This window comes from Rhynchophorus ferrugineus, unplaced genomic scaffold (assembly GCF_030347505.1).
Source record: "Rhynchophorus ferrugineus isolate W39M unplaced genomic scaffold, kcgeb_rfMv2 rfM11, whole genome shotgun sequence".
In the NCBI taxonomy this organism is placed as follows: domain Eukaryota; kingdom Metazoa; phylum Arthropoda; class Insecta; order Coleoptera; family Curculionidae; genus Rhynchophorus; species Rhynchophorus ferrugineus.
Window position 1 is genome coordinate 28276625 of NW_027472590.1, and position 19001 is coordinate 28295625.

A 19001-nucleotide genomic window follows, 5' to 3' on the forward strand; every position below is an offset into this window, starting at 1 on the left:
TGCACTCATTCAGATATCACAAATTTTATCGATCGTTTGTTTTAACTGTCGCACAACAAAACTTATAATGCATTGAAGTAAAACGTACAAAACTTGGCCTGTAAACTGTGTAATATATATGCTTCACATTATTTGCATGGAAGCGGTGTTGCCAACAACAAGATTGCATTGTGTTCAGATTATTTTGTCCATTATAACACATGGGCTGAAAAGTCCCGCACCTGACCCATAGAGTGACATTATCTTTATTATTTTTAGCGTTGGGAGCTATCGACTCAGATAAGTCGAAACAGTCGATAGTCAAAAAACTAGCGACTAAAAATATAAATTACAATTTTCAGTCAAATGCACGGTTCGACTGTTTTTTTTTTCAATTCGTGATGTCAGACGAAGATGTACGAACCCTTTCCTGTATAAATTGTGACAGAGGAAAGGACGGAGATAATTGCTTGGAACAGTGAATTTTATTTGTGTTACTATTTTATAATGGTAGTATAAGTAAGACGGAGATATACAAATTTCTTCAGGAACTAACTTTCAAAAAGAAAAGGGAAAATATAATTACTGAATACTATTAACATGCAATTAATACTTTCAATTTAAAGGAAGTAAAATTACTTTCATATTTGATGTTCTGTGGATATGTAAAAAGGAATGAAATTTTTCTATTGAATGGAATAATATCCCACAAATGTTTTATCGTATTTTAATATGTTAATTGCTATTTTTAAATAATATACTACAATAAATATAGACAATAAAATAGAACATAAACAAAACCTAAAACATAAAGATGTTCAATAACCATAGTAGCGTTTTTTTATGTAATTGTATACCCCTGGTGGCCTAATCCACTTAATTAACAATTGTATATCTGAGGAACGTATTTTACTTTCATTCGAGATCATATTTACTTTTTTCGTTTAGTTTTTGTTTCCTTCAAGGGGAAACACACCCAACAACCTTGGACACCCTTGTCAAGTCATCTTGGCATCACTGTATATTTTATTTCTTCTGCTACTATCTGTGTACACTATACTTCATAAAATGAATCACTGAGTTCTATCTAATGCAATTACCATATCTACAAAACAGTTAGTATTCATTATCTCCTCATACGTTGTAACCTAATGCTCATATTTAATTTTAAACAAGTACAATAATATATATGCACATAAATCTTTTACGTCCTACAATACCATTTTCCTTTTCATCAATTTTTTTCACAATAACAAAAGTTGCTTCACTCAAAATGCTGTAATTCACAAACTAATGATCCGACAGCTATCAAATTTATACACGCATTTTTTTGAGGTTTAGAGCTAACTAAAAAACATATGGATTTATTTCTAGTAACGCCATCTATGTGTCAGGCCGGGGACTTTTCAATTGATCTGTTATTTTTTGAACATTAAATCCAATAATCACGATAAAAAAATTTAAGTAAATAAAGCTGTATATAGACATGCGTCAAACTCGGATTGGATCTTAAAATTAAATAGAGCTCAATATGCGCATGCGCCAAATCCGGAGATAGTTGTGAAGTAACGGATCCTGAGATTTCGTTGACGACTAAAGCCAATTTTGAACAAAAAGAACCGCGCTTTCTTTGTTACATCCGGAACTTTTCATGTGTTATGTTGTTTATATATAATCAATATATATATTTAAAGAACGCATTTCTTTCAGTGTGACCCTGGTGTTGCAATAGACCGTCTGTTTCATGCCATATATTCGGAGAAACGAATTGTTATGTTGCTGGGATCGGGTTGCTCCAATGTCACCGAAGCCCTGGCTCACATCGTGCCATACTGGAATATTGTCCAAGTAAGTTTATTTCCTACATACATTCCGGCCAATATTTTCGGGAATGCTTAAATAAAATTTCCGATTATTATTTATTTATCGGCGTTTATTTTATCGCCTGTTTCGAAACAGGTTATATTTAATGCAACGCACATATGTCAGCGACTTTTCCAGTTTTCCAGACACTTTTTATATGCGCCCTTAGTTCCTTACACGGATTTTGTTTTATGGGTTTGACTCGAAAGGGATTCCGGGCTATGTCTGATGAATACGGTGATTGATCATTGGTATACACTAAGTTGTTACGTCACAAGGTACTATTCAGTGTATTTTTTTAAGTATGCAATTAAGAATACAATGAGCCGACTTGGTTGGCGCAGTGGTAATGGCGTTTACCTACTGTTGTGATAATCGCTGGTACGAATCCAGCTGGGCCATGGTCGTAAATTTATGTTTGTGATTGTTTAATATTTGCGATTTTCTTGGGTAAGAGTAAAATATGCGACAACGAAAATAATCCCAGTTACACCAGTCACTGGGCTGGGTAAGACCGGATGTCGTCTGGGATGATTTCTACCGGTCTAAATATATATATATATATATATATATATATATATATATATATATATATATATATATATATAGGGCCATTATTTATATTTCTGGAATCGGCAACTCTGTGAGTCCACCCGACGGTTCCGTCGTAAAGTTTGACATTTTTGACGATATATGTACTCAGAACATCTTGTCGTACGGACGCTATGATTCGTGCGATGATTTTTTACGATTTGGATTATCACAACAAGAGTGCATCAATCAATTTAATTTGGCTTTGAGCGATGAAGCTCCATCAAAAACCACCGTGTATCACTATTTTAGTGAATTCAATAATGGTCGTAGTTCTCTGTCTGACGAGCTTCGTAAATGTCGTTCAAAATCGGCTGTTGTGCTAGAAAACATCGATGCTGTGTGCGAAATGATTAAGCGAGATCGTCATGTCACCTGTTGTGAGCTTGAGACATTCTTAAGCATTAGTTCCACTAGCAAATAGGCGATTTTACATGAACACTTAGCTCTGCGAAAGTTATGTTCGCGTTGGATCCCACACAATTTCACAATCGCTCAAAAAAAGGCTCATGTCGATTGGTGCAAAGAAATGCTTAAGAAATTCAATCGCGGTGCTTGGAAAGACGTTTATAAAATCGTGACAGGCGACGGATCATGGATATATTCGTATGAGTCCGAAAGTAAGCAGCAATCGACTCTATGGGTGTTCCAAGATTAACCAAATCCAACAAAAGTTGCGCACTGTTTCTTCGGGAAAACTGGCCATATTGAAAGTGGCACACAACCATTTGTCTTCCGGAAGTCTTCGATGAAATAAGAAAAACAAACAAGAGACGCCGGCTTGTTCTTCATCATGATAGTGCGAGTTCTTACACATCGGCTCAAACAAGAGACTATTTGAGCACTCAAAACATCAAATTGTTGGGTCATCCGCCGTACAGCCCTAATTTAGCACCCAATGACTTCTTTTTGTTCCCATCCCTGAAGAATAAACTGCGTGGTCAACGATTTTCATCGCCCGAGCATTCAAGAGCTTCTGAAGCGTTCAAAAATCATGTTTTGAAGATACATCATTCGGAATGGAATAAATGCTTTGAAATTTGGTTTGAGCGTATGCAAAAGTCGGTCATCGTCGCGAGTACTTTGAAAAACAATAAAAATATATTCGCAGCTTAAGTATTTGTTTTTTGTCCTATTCCCGAAATATAAATAGTGATCCTCATATTAGTAAAAAAGTATTTCTAGGTTTTATTTAAGACGTATCCTTTAATGTGTTAAAATCCTAACATATAATATTAGTTCTTTTAGAAGAATTTAAAATAGGATTTAACAAGAACCTGAAATTCAATATTTTATTAAGGATAATAATCTAAAATATTTTAATGCCTATGAAAAGTTACGGAGACCATAAGTTGGTGTAATAAGAAGACTGTTTTCAAAAAAAAAACTAGAATTAACACAAATATGGCCATTGAATCATAATTTATTGAAAACAAATTAACTAATCAGATAGGTAGGGAGACAATTGATTGTAGGGAGACAAAACAGGGTCACCAAGACAGTGCCCAAATAGAGCTGAAATAACTGACAATGAGTATATCAATTAAAAGCCTTCAAGTAAATTCTTAATAAAGCCTCAAAATAAAACATACAATGTAAATTTCAATGAAACATGTGAGGATAACTTTAGAGTAGAGTGTGTAAGTTTAGTGTGCATCGATATGCTTGTTATTTGCCAAAATATCCAATAAAAGAGAGAAAGCAGGTCCATTAAGTGATGGTATATGTTAAATTTAAATATAACAAAAGAACGATACGCCAGATCAACTATTGTGAGTGTGTAATTATGTGTGATTTAAGTTCATAAATCATATATGTCTTAGATGTCTGTACTATAATACGAAATCAATTACATTTGCTTATGATTTTTGATTATTTTATTTATATCAACTAAATATATCATTATATGATACATAGTATATTAAATATATCAATTAAATATTTATTAAATATTTCAACAAGGTACAGTATTTTTCTGAAAAACAATTGCTGCAAAACGAATGCTAGATATAAAATTTGTTTGTTGTTTAATGGCGATACAAAATGACATTGAATGTTTTTATTGGAGTTGAGAACTATCGACTGAATACAGTCGAAATAGTCGATAGTCAAAAAGCTAGCGACTGAAAATAGTAATTACTATAAAAAATAATTACTGAATACTATTAACATGCATATACCTAATCATAGAAAAAAAAACTGCATGACATTATTAAAAATGATCGCACAGTAACTACTAGAGCTTCTTTAAATAAAGAACATGCTTTATTTATTATCGAGAGAGTAATTAAAATATATTATTGTCATAAAAACAGTCAAAAGTATTTTACTATTTATCGTTCACAATTTTAACCTTTTTACACTATTACATTAACAATCTTGAAAAATATCATTTCAAAATCCTGCTATATTAATATACAATATATTGTTATTTACAAGCAAACTATCAAAGAATCGTATAACATATTACAAACAAATCTATGTAAGCATAAATTGGGTACATTTTTGTCAAGATCGCGGCTAGGACGACAGAGTCAGAACGTTAAAAATCAGTCGAATGAAACTAGTAGAACCAAAAATAGTAACTAAAATTACACGACTGAAACAGTCGATAGTAAATAGTAACAAAATCAATCGGACCGAAAATAGCGACCGAAACAGATAAAGTAGTCGATTACTAAACAGTCGATAGTCGATCCCAACACTTTTATCTATTAGAAAACATACCAAACTTGCCATAACGTTGCGGTAGATAACATGTATACATATATAAGCCACAATTTTAATTTCATTCGCGAAAAAGCTGTTACAACACCTATTAATTACCTATTATGCGATAATTAACTTTATATTATCAGAAAGTTGAACATAATTGAAATTTCCGGAATCTGCTTGAGACAGAGAGGGACTACAAGTATTCCTTGGGGATCGTTCCTGGTTTCTCCGTTCGGTAAATTTAGGATTTAATTATTCGGAAAAATAATTTCTGGCGTATTTATTTATTCGATAAAACTTTTCGGTGGCGATAAGAACTTCAGATATACAATAAATAAGGGGTAACGTTCAAGCAGTATAAATGTGGACAGTTGTAGAATAATATTAATAATATTAAAATATAATTATTATTAAGGTTCTGTAAAAATGAATATTTCTTTTAATTGTTCTAATTAAACTGTAAGAAGTTGTTTTTTACTGATTATATCTTGCATTAGATATGTCCCATCTCAATTTATAAAATTAGTTACTTGGACTGACGCAATGTTGCCCCATCAACTCTGAGTTTTACTTCGGTTTGGCTTTGATGTACAACAAAATTCTAATCTAAATATAATTTATTTTAACATTATAGCACGACTAAAAACTACAGTTAATTATACAGTCACAATAGTTTATGGGTTAGGGTCATAGCCTTTTATCACTATTGCTTTCAAGAATTTTGCATGCGTCTGACAACCGGACGACATTGACAGGCTCATTTGTTTACGTGTTCGAACTAATCATAGAGCATTGTGTCTCTATTTAACTAGAATAAAATGAGAAGGAAAATATTGTCTGATTCTAAAACTAATTGCGTTAGACAATACATTAAACATCTTGATGACGTATGTAAAAACAACTTTAGATTTGCATCAAGTGTTTTGTCGCTCTTAACCAATATCTCTTGTCTACATACACTTCATTTTGTAGTTAGGCAAATTTTGTTTTACGTACAGCTAGTTATGGACCCTCTCATCTCCAACCTATAATAACTCTACCCTATTTAGATTATCACGTACGATTATCTTCAGATACCTTGTCTCTTTATCTTTTAATATTATTATACTATATTATTACATGGCCATATAATATTCTCATATTTTATCCATCTTTGATCTATCTTTATTAATTTTGTAAAACATGGCTCCGGTTCGTTTCTATGGTTGCGTTTTGCATGTGAAAATAAGGCGCATCAATTTTTTAAGATTAGTACACGTGTCACTGAAATATCGATTTTTTTAAAAGTAAATGTTACATATATTAAAATAATACCACACTAAAAATATTAACTTTTGTTTTAGTACGAATATTATTGATACACATTAGATTCTTGAATGAATTTTACATATTTCTTTGTTATTTTAAAAAGATATCTACAGAGAATAAATGATACAATATTTTTTAATCAAAATATTATTCATGATTTTCTATAACTTTTTGTTATCCTTTCATTATTAAAATAAAGAAAATAATCTTATAAAGTATAATTTATTTTAACATTATAATACATCAAATGCGTATATTTTTGAAAAACAGCCACAATAGTTTGTAGGTTAGAGGTAGAGTTCTAGTTGCTTTTTATGTTGTGGTATTCCCTGGAGGATTCTAATCTACGTAATTAATAATAGTATATCAATGTAACGTATTTTTGTTTTATTATATGGAATATTCACTTTTTGTTTAATATTTATTTCCTTCGTCAAGTCATTTTCGTATCACTGCTTTCCTCCTTAGTTTCTTCTGTTATTGCCCGTGTACATATCATTTATAAAATTAAATTTAATAATTGCATTATCTCGATTGTCATATCTGTAAAACACTTAGTATTAATTATCTCATCAGAAATCTAACTTGCAATTACGGACATATCTAAACACACATGTCGTTCACATTCTATAATATGATTTCCTACAGTTATCCTATATTAATTATATATATCATTTTATATTTATTATTTCTCTACGTTGTCACCAAACGAAATAAAAGCCTATAACCTTATATCACTGCTGCCAGTAATATCTAAGGTTTTTGAAAAACTCCTGTTGAAAAGAATAAATCCGATGGTAGAGAGAAAAAAGCTAATACCAACACATCAGTTTGGGTTCATTCACAAGCACTCAACAATTTACCAGGTAGACAGAATAACAGATGTTATTGAAAAAGCCTACGAAAGTAAAAAAGTAGGCTTAGCTATATTCTTAGATGTAACACAAGCCTTCGATAAGGTTTGGCATGAAGGCCTTGTTCATAAACTACAGAAAATACTACCAAAACAACACACCGAACTATTAAAATCGTACATTAGAACCAGAATGTTTAAAGCCAAACAAGAAAAAGCTTACTCTACAATAAAAGAAGCTGAAGCAGGTGTACTACAAGGAAGTGTACTGGGACCAATGCGTTATCTACTCTACACTTGTGATATACTACAAATGGAGAATATTACGTTGGCTACCTTTGCTGATGATACTGCGATTATAGCTGTCGGAGATAATAGTAAAGAAGCCTCACGAAAATTACAACAGGCAAGTGACAATATTAATAATTCGACACAAGCTTGGAAAATAAAAATTAATGGAAGTAAATCTGCGCATGTAAAGTTCACCTACAATCGGACCCTACAAGCACGAATAACATTAAATAATGTAAAAGAACTGGAATTGAAATATAGGAAAATGTACTAGCTAATTGGAAGAAAATCACATTTATCAGTACATAATAAATTGATATTATATAAGCAAATACTGAAAGCTGTATGGACATACGAAGTAAAATTATGAGGATGTTCTGCAAAGAGTAACATAAATAAAATACAAATTTTTCAGAACAATGTCCTGAGAGATATTATGGGCGCACTCAAATACTATAGGACTGATTACCTACATCGAGACCTTCAGATATCCACAGTCAGTCAAGCAATCAAGAGAATTGCAAGGGGTCATGAGGAAAGACTCCACTCTCATGAGAATATTGAAGTATCGCAGCTTTTGGGTACCACCAGAGCAGGACACAAACTTAAAATAATCAAACCATCTGATCTTGTGTAGTGTTGTGTAGTGCGGCGCATATAATAAAAAATGCAGCAGTAACATGTATAAAGATTATATCACCAGAGACTGAGGTAGGGTCGATGGGTCCTCCTAGTTATATACCTAGATTTAAGTTATCATAAAGACAAATTGTCGGCTAGATGGAAACGACTTGTAACAATGTAATAATTAAATAATAAAAAGGTCTTATTTCTCTTATAATTCTGTTTTGGTAATTGTCAGCATTGGGCCATAAACCCACAACAAAAACTTTCATTCACTCACTATCACTTTCACTATCAGTATCACTGTTCTGAACTTCTGTTCGCAATTCTACCATAAATTAAAATGTAACGAAATTTAAATTGAACATTTTAAGATTGGAGGAGTTGAGGAATATTATTTCAATAAAATTAGATTATTTTTCGAAATATAAATATTTTCTATGGAGCAAACCTTGTATACGAATAGATGTAACCAAACCTAATTTAATAAAATCTTTGTAATTTATTTGTAGCGTAATATAGAGACGAAAAATATTAAAGCTCATTTCGTCGTCACAATCTGCTTAATTAACACTACAAATATTTTTATATTAACGTTAATGGTACAGTACAGGACAGTAAGTACATTTCTCAATTAAATAAATAGTATGTTAAAAATCTTTTTATATTTTTGACCCAATTTTGGACATATAGCCAGTGCTTTCAGTTTAATATAATTTTTTCATGTTAATTATCACGAACCAAGCTGAGTAATAATGCGAAGCGAAAACTTCGGATCTATTTTGCTGACTGCTAGTTGAATTACGAAAGTTCTTCTCTTCCGTGGTCTCAATGATATAATAATATTTTTTCGATCTCTATAAAGCTCCCTTAGTGGTGAATCTGGCTTCAAAAATCACTGGGTTTCTAAAAATCACTTAATGATTTAATTTCTTGTTCAGAAATCATAGAAGCTCGACAGCGATGAAGATATGTTCCATCAGAGAAACTGTAAACGTTCAAAGGTCGTCTTCAAATTCAGGAGGTTGCAAATGAACCTCCTAAAAACCCAGGCCATCATTTTCTATAAGAAGCGTTACGCATTGCGCGTTTCGCGACTTAAGATCGATACCGCAATAATTCCTTGGCTGGATAACGTCACGTACCTAGGTCTTCACTTCGACCGGCGGTTCGGATGGAATTCCCAAATCCAGAAAGCAATCCAGAAAGGTTCGGGAATAGTGAATCTGCTATCTTCTCTGCAAATTATCTGCCCTTCTAGCAAACTTCCGAACTCCATCAAATGCTTATTTTACAAGATGTTAATTCGGTCCGTACTCCTCTACGGATCTAATGTCTACTTCAAGTTTGTTACAGCCAACCAGGTCAAACGGCTTCAAGTTTTCCAAAATAAGCTCGTCAGGAGAATATTAAACGCTCCATGGTTTGTCAGAAATAATCAAGTTCATAGGGAAACTGACACTCTAGAAATCAAGAACTTCATATTTCAATCATTCCACAAACAACAACTCAGCTCAAGTTCTTCCGAAAATGCGCTTGTTCGCGAGCTGGTCGACATACCGGGAGCTTAGCACCGCGTCACCGTTAAACTCCCCCCCTTTTCTAGACTGAAACGACCTCATTCGTCGCTACAGTCATAACTTTTGCCCCATACAAAAGTATCCAGTTGTGTGTTAACTCAGGTTCGCGAATCGATAGAATCGCCGGGTTCTCGTGCCCAATAATGGCTGCCCGATCAGCGGGTGCCATATCCCCAAATTTAATGCAGTAGCAGTAGCGATCCATAGGGGTCAACTGTGAGGCGGTTTCGGTTTAGTGTATTGGTAAGCCCAGGGCAGTCCCATATAACCCGGTCCAACTTGTCACTCCAGGGCAAGTCTCCGCGACCAGGTATGCGTCATGCATTCCACCGCCTGGATTTAGGCCAGAAGAAAAAAAATCAAAGGTAGAAAAAACTGAAATAGTGTTTCCCCAACGCATTATATTGCTAAATCTTTTGTAATATATCAGTGTTTTATTATTAATTGACATTTAATGATAAAAAATTGTTTTTTTGGAGAATACGTTTCTTGTTAAACTATTTGATAACAACGTTTAATATATCCAAACATTTAACACCTAAAAAGCAAAATTAGGGGGATAAGACGTTTTGTACAAATTATGTCAAATCGAATATGTAAACGGGAGTATAGGAGATTTAGAAGTGTTATTTCAAGGTGACATTTAATGAGTGCCCGTGGGAGAATTATTGGATGAAAAGCTACCTCAAATACCTGAATAGTATGTAATATAATTAAACATCTCTAGAAAACTTAAGGTAAATGATTAAAAAATCCACTTCCATAATTGGAGTAAGAAGAAAAAATTTATAATCTTGCTTGATATGATGGTTAATGATTTTTAATGTTCTTGAACGAAAAAAAAACAATGGCCAGCTCACAGTTTGATATCACAGTTTGTTAATTACAATTACAATTAATTGATTGATTGGCTTTGATCTTCAGGATTACAGGATCTTCGTATATTATTGTCACAGGTGATCTATTTTTTATTATTGTTGATCTACAAGATAGAACAAAGAAACTTAGAAGCGCATCTCATATGTTAAATTTGGTTCTAAGTTACGCTCGGAATCACCGTGTGAGGGCGCTTACGCATGCGCCGTTTGACAGTTAGTTACGGCGGGAAATTTAAAAATGTTTAGCGGGAATTTTGAAAATTTTAGCGGGAAATTTAAAAATGTATAGTAAAAAATTTTAGCGGGAAATTAAAAAAATCTTTTAATTTTACTGGGAAAATAATACATTAATTTTTCTTGACCATAAAGACATTGATATAATCACAGAGATATCTCCACTACCCAAAACACGTAATCCACTGATATTATCTTCTCTCTAATATTTAAAACAAACCTAAAACAAACATTAAAATAAGATAATATAACTATTAATGGTTCTATTGTATTACTTTTTAGAATCAACTAAATTAACAACCTACCTAAATTAAGGTACATTTTATCAAATAAATATGACAACTGCAGTTCGGCCTATACAGTCAAGTTTCTGAACTAACGACCAAAATTAGAGGTTACTACTCCAGCAGCAAAAAGGAACCTTATTCAGTATCTGCATTAATGTTCTTCTAGAAGGCAAGCAGAATATCTTCGATAACAGTTTATATCCTCTGCCACTGCATTTCAATAAGGATAAAGCCATTAGTTTTTCATTCAACCTGAAACGAAACTGATGGGACAGGCTGAGTTATCTGTAAATGAACATATAAATGTCAAGTTAGGACCTCCATTCTCTAATAATAAACATAAGTTTCTTATTATATACTTACTTCTGGGTCTTGTTGGGGTAGAAGAATCTCCTGTATATAATACTTATGTGATTGTAATATTGCCATTGGGGGCATATGTTCCTTGTCTTATAGTAAAGGTAAAGAAAAAGCTTAATTATTTCAATGCAATAAATTATTATTATTTAACAAAATACTTACTATTTAAATTACTAGTAGGAATTACATCTTGTTTCAGCCATGGCTTTCCACATTTTGGTCTATAGTCTTCATCTTTAAAATGATTACAAACTTTCCTGGACCTACATAGGAGATCATAAGAGATCCCCTTAAGGTTTTCTTTTTGTTACACTAATAAATTGAAATACACAGAATAATCTAAAGTAATTGTCAAATATATAAAGAAACGCATACTGAAAAACTTGACGTAAATAAACAATACAAATTATATCACCTAAAAATGGCCGTTAACTCTTTAGGTTAGAATTATTGATACCGAACTGAACGAGAGAGAAACACACATATAGCTGTTGCATTTTTCATTTACATTTGGCCGCGTAACGGGGATTCCGGAAAGCTTAAACGTGGGACTCGATTTTTCCATATAACTTTCACTTCTAAATTTCTTTATTCTATAGTTTATAAGTGTCGTGATTAGGAGGTAATTTTTAGGTTAATTTTATGTTTATATAAGTTTGTTGAGATAATATAATTATTTATTATTTAATAGAAAAATTGGCAGCAGACAATACGAAAATAAGCTATACTATAATAATACTACACTATACAATGACAATAATACTATACTATACTATGACAATACTATAAATAATAATAGATAAAAGTTGTAGCAAGTCACGAAGAATTATATGTCCATGGCATTTTATAAAGAATATTCAAGGCAAAATAAAAATAAAAAATCTCGAACTAAGACGCAAACGAAAGAAAAAATTAGCAAATATTAAGATAAAAATTTATGCAGCTGTTGGATGTGTAGATTGTAAAATTATAAGAGTTGATGAACCTGAAAAATATAGTTCTTGGACAACCTCTTAAAATATTAATTCCAAGAAGAATGTTAGGTTGATAATCGGAAAACTATTAGATTCATTAGATGATCGTATTGAATCTGATTTGAAAGTATGGAAAGTATTTTGATTATTGAATGACCAAATTCGAATAACTACCAAGATATTATAATTATCAGAGCCCATAAGAAAGCAGAACTCATATAAGATTATATCATCTATACAATTTTACAGCATTCAGACAAATTTGGATTAAAAAATAAGTATAATGACAAAAATTAAGATAAATATGTTAGAGTATATTTTTAAAAATAAATTATATTTAGTCGTTATTTATATATTTTTTTTGTAAATAGTTTAAAGTCTCCTTTTTACCAACGAGAGTTTATCTGGACTAGACCTACTGTTTAATGTGGGCTCCGAACCACGGTCCTCGGCATTAAATCCATCGACTGGTGAGTGACCGACTTAGAAATCATCCCAGAAGACATCCGGTCATACCCAGCCTGGTTACTGGTGTGACTGGGATCATTTTCCTTGTCGGATTTTGCACTCTTGCCTAAGGTTAATCAAAAAAGTTAAATAATCGCAAATATAAATATACGACCATGCCCCAGCGGGATTTGAACCCTGTCCTATTGCTTTTACCACTGCACCAACCAAGTCGGCAGTTTTTTTATGTTTTTTGTGTGTGTTTTACTTATATTATATTATTTGTTTATTTTATTTCATTTATTGAAATAAAATTTGTTATAAGACATATTATTTCCATTTTTCATTCGCAATAACAAATTGTTGTTTAATACTAACAACCAACGATAAAACAACACACAAATGTCGATCCATTGTGACGGCGAAAACAAAATTGTTATTTTTATAATATTTGCTCAATTCTTTCATATTTTGACATTATATAGACCTTCCCTGGAAATTTTTCATTAAACCAAGTTTTATATATGAGGGTGGAATTATCACATTTTCTTGTGGAATAAGAGATTCATATTTAACGTTTGATTTACAACAAATGAAGTCACTTGTTTTTGGCCAATCCTTAACTTCATAGTGGTATTTGGTGTCTTTACTGTCCCACAAACAACCAACGATAATACAACACACAAATGTCACAAAAGATCCATTGTGACGGTGAAAATAAAATTGTTATTTTTATAATATTCAAAAATATATTTATATTTATAATATTCACAAGTATATCCAAACCAAAATTTGGTAAATTGGTCCAACTATTTTAGAGTTTTCACAAGACTAACGAACAGAAATCCATTTTTATACTTTTTGAAAACAGCTATTATCTAATATCGGTTATATTTATTCTATATAGTCAAAATATCGATAATATATGAAGAAAAATTGATGATACCGGGTGTTATTAACTTTTTTTGCCTTTAGGTATCGTATGGCTCGAAATCGCCGACATTATCCGACGCTAAAACGTTTCCATTTTTCTTCCGTACGGTGGCGCCAGATTCGTCCCACGACATTGCCAAGATCCATTTTATCAAGCACTATAAATGGCAGGTGGTGGCAACGTTTAGCGAGAGCGAAAACGCATACTTGCTGCCTGTAAATCAGCTGATAAAGGAGCTGGAGGAGGAGAATATCACGTGTATAGCTACCGTTACGTTTTCTATTGATAACTATAAGGAGCAGCTGAGATTTTTGAAGGTATGTTGCACTAGTTTTACGTCAAAGTAAGCTATACTCGTATATATAGCGGAATATATATATATATACATATATATATATATATATATATATATATATATATATATATATATATGTACACACATATATATATATATATATATATATATATATATATATATATATATATATAATATTGAGGAAAATGTAATTTACAATTATTAGCAAGTGGAACTGAATACAAAAAGTAGTTTTAGACATTTTTCATGACTCTCAGTAGTCTAAATAAACATACTCAAGTTATCCGGCATATATGGATTATTTGGAATGATATATCATATCTGTTAAATCCGATATTGTATAATCAATTTGGTGAAGGTGGTGGGCGACGTAGCGTTTATAAAATTTTATATTTCAAGGCAAATACTCTAAAATTTATCTATGCAACCATATATACATGCGCCTTCACCATATAGGCGCATCCACCCAATTACTTATATGTCCAACATTTCATAATATCATATTAATCGGAAATATGACAATGAAGACTAAAACCGACCACTATAGATCTCTTATCTTGATAAATCCTCTTGTATAGCTCTGAGGCTTTCTGACATCTCATTTAAAGTTCTACAATTAGTTGATAGTTGTGGAACCAATTCAAAAACACAGGTTGCAATGGTCTGTTGAATAAAAAGTACGAATTCCATATAGACTTCTTCGTCGAAATCGACCTCATGGATGGAGAATACAGCAAACAACTCTGAGAAAAAACACGAACCAAAATCATAGATATTTAAGTGACTTGAATTCATTATATTATAGACGGATTTTATATAGTATGAAATGATTTTACAAGATTTGATGTGTCCAAATATCAATAGTTTACAGATACACTACTGATGTACTTCCTTAAGTTTTTGATGTGTTTCCACCTTCAACTGCAAACTCATAGTCAAATTTCACGAGATTGGACTAGATCTTAACAGCTTCAGTGGGTCTTATATCTTAGATTGCAATTCTTGTACGAGATATTCAGATACTAGGCATGTTTCTTAATACATGGCTGTTTCCAAGTTATAACAGATTATGGCTAGGGATCTTGTACCATCATCAATGTACCTTTTCTGAATAGATTCTACCAGAGAATGCTTTAAGTACACGCCATACGATTGCCAATCCAACGTTAACCTATATTCTTGATTTTTTTCTTAGTAAGTAATTTGATTGATCTAATTCAAAAGAGAATAACTACGAATTACCTTCTTTAGACATAACCAAGCTGTTAACTTTTTAGCGGTAAGATTTTCATCGAATTCAATGTTTTCTATAAGTTTTCTTATTTATGGGTCAACAAAAATGCCTTTTTTTTAATACAGCATCACTTAATTTACGGAAAATAGTTTTCGAAAATTCCTTTAAGATTTTTATCCAAGGTCTTGACAACATTTTTCAATGAACCAAGTTTTATATGTAAAGGTAGAAGAATAACAGTTTCTTGTGGAATAAGAGGTTCATATTTAACGTTTGATTCATCACAAACAAAGTCAGCTCTCTTTGGCCAATCTTTAACTTCCTAGTGGTTTTTGGTGTCTTCACTGTCTCACAAACACAGAAAACAACAATATTTCATGAAACCTCTCTGTAGTTCAAGCAATATTGCAACAACATTTAAATCAGTACAAACTTTTCAATTGCACCCTTTGCATTTCATTAAGTCTAAAATTAGTTTCATGCTTTGCATACGTTTCTTTTTAAATGACTGTATATGCAATAGATACGGAAGGAAGGACATCGGCTACCATTGTGGAGTATACGTGGAATACGTATTCACCCTACCCCAGCTACAAACATTCCCGCTTCGTGTGCCCTCTAGCGTGACCCTAAGCTAACCGAAGCTAATTTTCCCGACTCATACTTTCTGATAGCAATCTTAACGGAAATCGTGCCATTCGGGATAGTGTTGGATAGAGTATTACCGCATAATAAATATTTTATTCAATAATAAAACTTATTTACCTGATATAACGAGACCCGAGAATTAAACTTAAATTGTTATTGGACGCCGCATTGTTGAGCGTTTTATCTGTCAAACATGACGATAAAATCGAACGTAAAGTCTCCCACTCGCAATAAACTTTATATGTGGTGGGCTTACAGTTGTAAAAGGCCCAGGGAAAGAAATATTGTGATTTATGTGCGGCTATTTGGGAAATATCGAGAAAGTTTCGAAAGGGAAGGCTTCGGCATATAAGGAAATGGATATGGAAATTTCTGGGACATGGCTATATATATATATATATATATATATATATATATATATATATATACGAGGGTGGTTCAAATATGATGGAGAAAAATGCTGTAGATGGCGCCCATGTAAGTTTTGTTATCTCCTTTTAACATTTATCTGTTTATCAACCAGTTTATCGTTCGAAACGGAGGAGCATTCTAGCACGAGGTGCGATTCTTCTCCAGGAGAACGAGCGCCCTTATACCGTCTCACGCTCGATACAATATCGGAATTAGGGTGAGACGTATTGGAACACCTCATTGGAATACAGTCCGAATTTATCACCCTGCGACTACCGCATGTTTGGATCGCTGAAAGAAGTCCTCGGAGGATTCAGCACCGACGCCGAGGTAGGGGAATTCGAACGCACATGCTGGCCGAGTTGCCCAAAGAATTCAAGTAAATTATGTTAGTATTTGTCTCAATCAATTTGAACCACCCTCATATATATATATATATATATATATATATATATATATATATATATATATATATATAATATATATATATATATATATATATAATATATATATATATATATATATATATATATATATATATATAATATATATATATATATATATATATATATATATATATATATTATTATTATTATTATTATTGGTTTTGTGGCAACACAGTATACGCGTGTCATTTGCCAATTGTGTGACATTTCACCTCATTCAGTCATTGTCCGTTGCGCGGTTTGCTGTATTGTTGTATTGTCCATATATTATAACTTCTTTATGTTCGACGGACTTTTTTGCCTAAAGCATAGATTAATAGAGAGACAGCACAATAGGGGTCCCTGGAGAAAAAATTTGCTTTGCCCAACATTATTATTAGGGTGGGAGGTACTGGAACACCTCCCTAAAGTGCGGATTTATCACCCTGCGACTACCACATGTTTGGATCACTGAAAGAAGCCCTCGGAGGTGAAAGATTCAACACCGACGCCGAGGTAGGGGAGTTCGAACGCACATGCTGGCCGAGTTGCCCAAAGAATTCTTCGATACCGGTATTAAAAAAATTCCGGAATTCCGGATGGCAACACAGTATACGCGTAACATTCAGTCATTATTATTGTTGTATTGTCCATATATTATAACTTCTTTATGTTCAACGGACTTTTTTGCCTAAATTAATAAAGAGAGAGCACAATAGGGGTCTCTGGAGAAAAAATTTGCTTTGCCCAACATCCAGAGGGCGCCATAATTGGTCATTCAAGTTATTTGATTGGTCAATTTAATATAGGAACCTGTAAGGAAAACATCTTGCTGTGAAGACATTTGATTGTCTCTTTGATAAAGTTTGGCACGTTATTGCTCTGTCGTCACGTTTAATTAATCAATAGAATTTAAATAAAAATAATAATATTTCTGAAATACATTTATTAAATAAAATTCAATAAATAAAATAAATATAGTCTGTAAAACTGCAAATTGTGTACAAAATATAAATACAGTATAAAAATAAATATATCTATAAAAAATAAATATTATCATAAACAAGGAACTGCGGAAAAAATTTAAATTATCTCTTTTGTTTTTTCCCTTTTTCATATTTGTTTAGGGCCATCAATTTAATAGGATCTATTAGAGTTCTGGCTTTTTGTTTTATTATACTGAAAGCAAACTTTGAGTCTTTCTCTGTTAAAATTCTGTTTACCTGCTTTATCCACAAGTTTGCGGTGCATATTATTTTTAACATTCTATCGGGGAGATCATTGAATAGTGTACATATAAAAGGAGCATCTGCATTAGTATGGAATTATGTATGGTACCCCCATTAGTATGGAATTAATCTTTTTCAATTTCCTAAAGGCAAATGAGGTAAAAAAAAATTAACTTATGAGCGCTTTAAATGATTTTTTTTTCATACCTCGGTCGAAAGTGCGTACTTTTGTCCCTAAAAACAGGGAAGAATGTTAAACGTTTACTCCCTGTGAGAAGTACACTCGCGCCCTCTCTATAACGGCGGGAGGCAAGAATATCTTATGCGTATTTTTACTCGTAACTAGGGACTATTTATTCTGTCACTACCACAAATTATTTACCGCTATTATTAACGTTGCTACCTCTAACCTTAAAAATAATCATCATGTTTTGTCGTCACTCTATCCAATAATCCAGGGACGAGGAAGATGTTGTACGAAATTTTGATGCAGAAGCGCGATTAATAATAAATACAGATACGTTGCTGATGATGTCTATTGATGTCGGAGGCAGGCATCAAAAATATGCTCATCAAAATTTAAAGTTAAATTAATAACCTACTTTCGACGGTCCAAAAGTTGAAATCTCGGTCCTACTCGTAGTGATTCCCTCGGTTTCGTTTCGGGTTGTGTAATGTACTATATCAAACATACTATCTGAAGGATCTGTATTCTTCAATCCATGAACTCTAATTAGATCGAAAAAAAAATGCAAATTATCTTAATTAAGTAGCCTTAAGCCTATATATTTATTAGGATAATTACAATTTTTTTTGCCTC

At 32.4% G+C, this 19001-nt stretch overlaps 1 protein-coding gene and 1 long non-coding RNA gene across 2 annotated transcripts in view; one reads left to right on the plus strand and one right to left on the minus strand.

Moving 5' to 3' along the window:
• GABA-B-R3 (gamma-aminobutyric acid type B receptor subunit 3) overlaps positions 1-19001 on the plus strand; it is a 71548-nt gene that overhangs the window by 19517 nt on the left and 33030 nt on the right. Inside the window, exons 4-5 of the mRNA XM_076418224.1 lie at positions 1690-1827; positions 13960-14235. Coding sequence (XP_076274339.1) covers positions 1690-1827; positions 13960-14235 — 414 coding nt within the window. The remainder of the gene's footprint in view (positions 1-1689; positions 1828-13959; positions 14236-19001) is intronic.
• LOC143205309 (uncharacterized) lies at positions 11252-11997 on the minus strand. Its single transcript, XR_013007792.1, has 3 exons — positions 11939-11997; positions 11726-11875; positions 11252-11488 (listed from the first exon to the last, which is right to left on the minus strand). It is a non-coding gene; the product is annotated as an uncharacterized LOC143205309 (long non-coding RNA).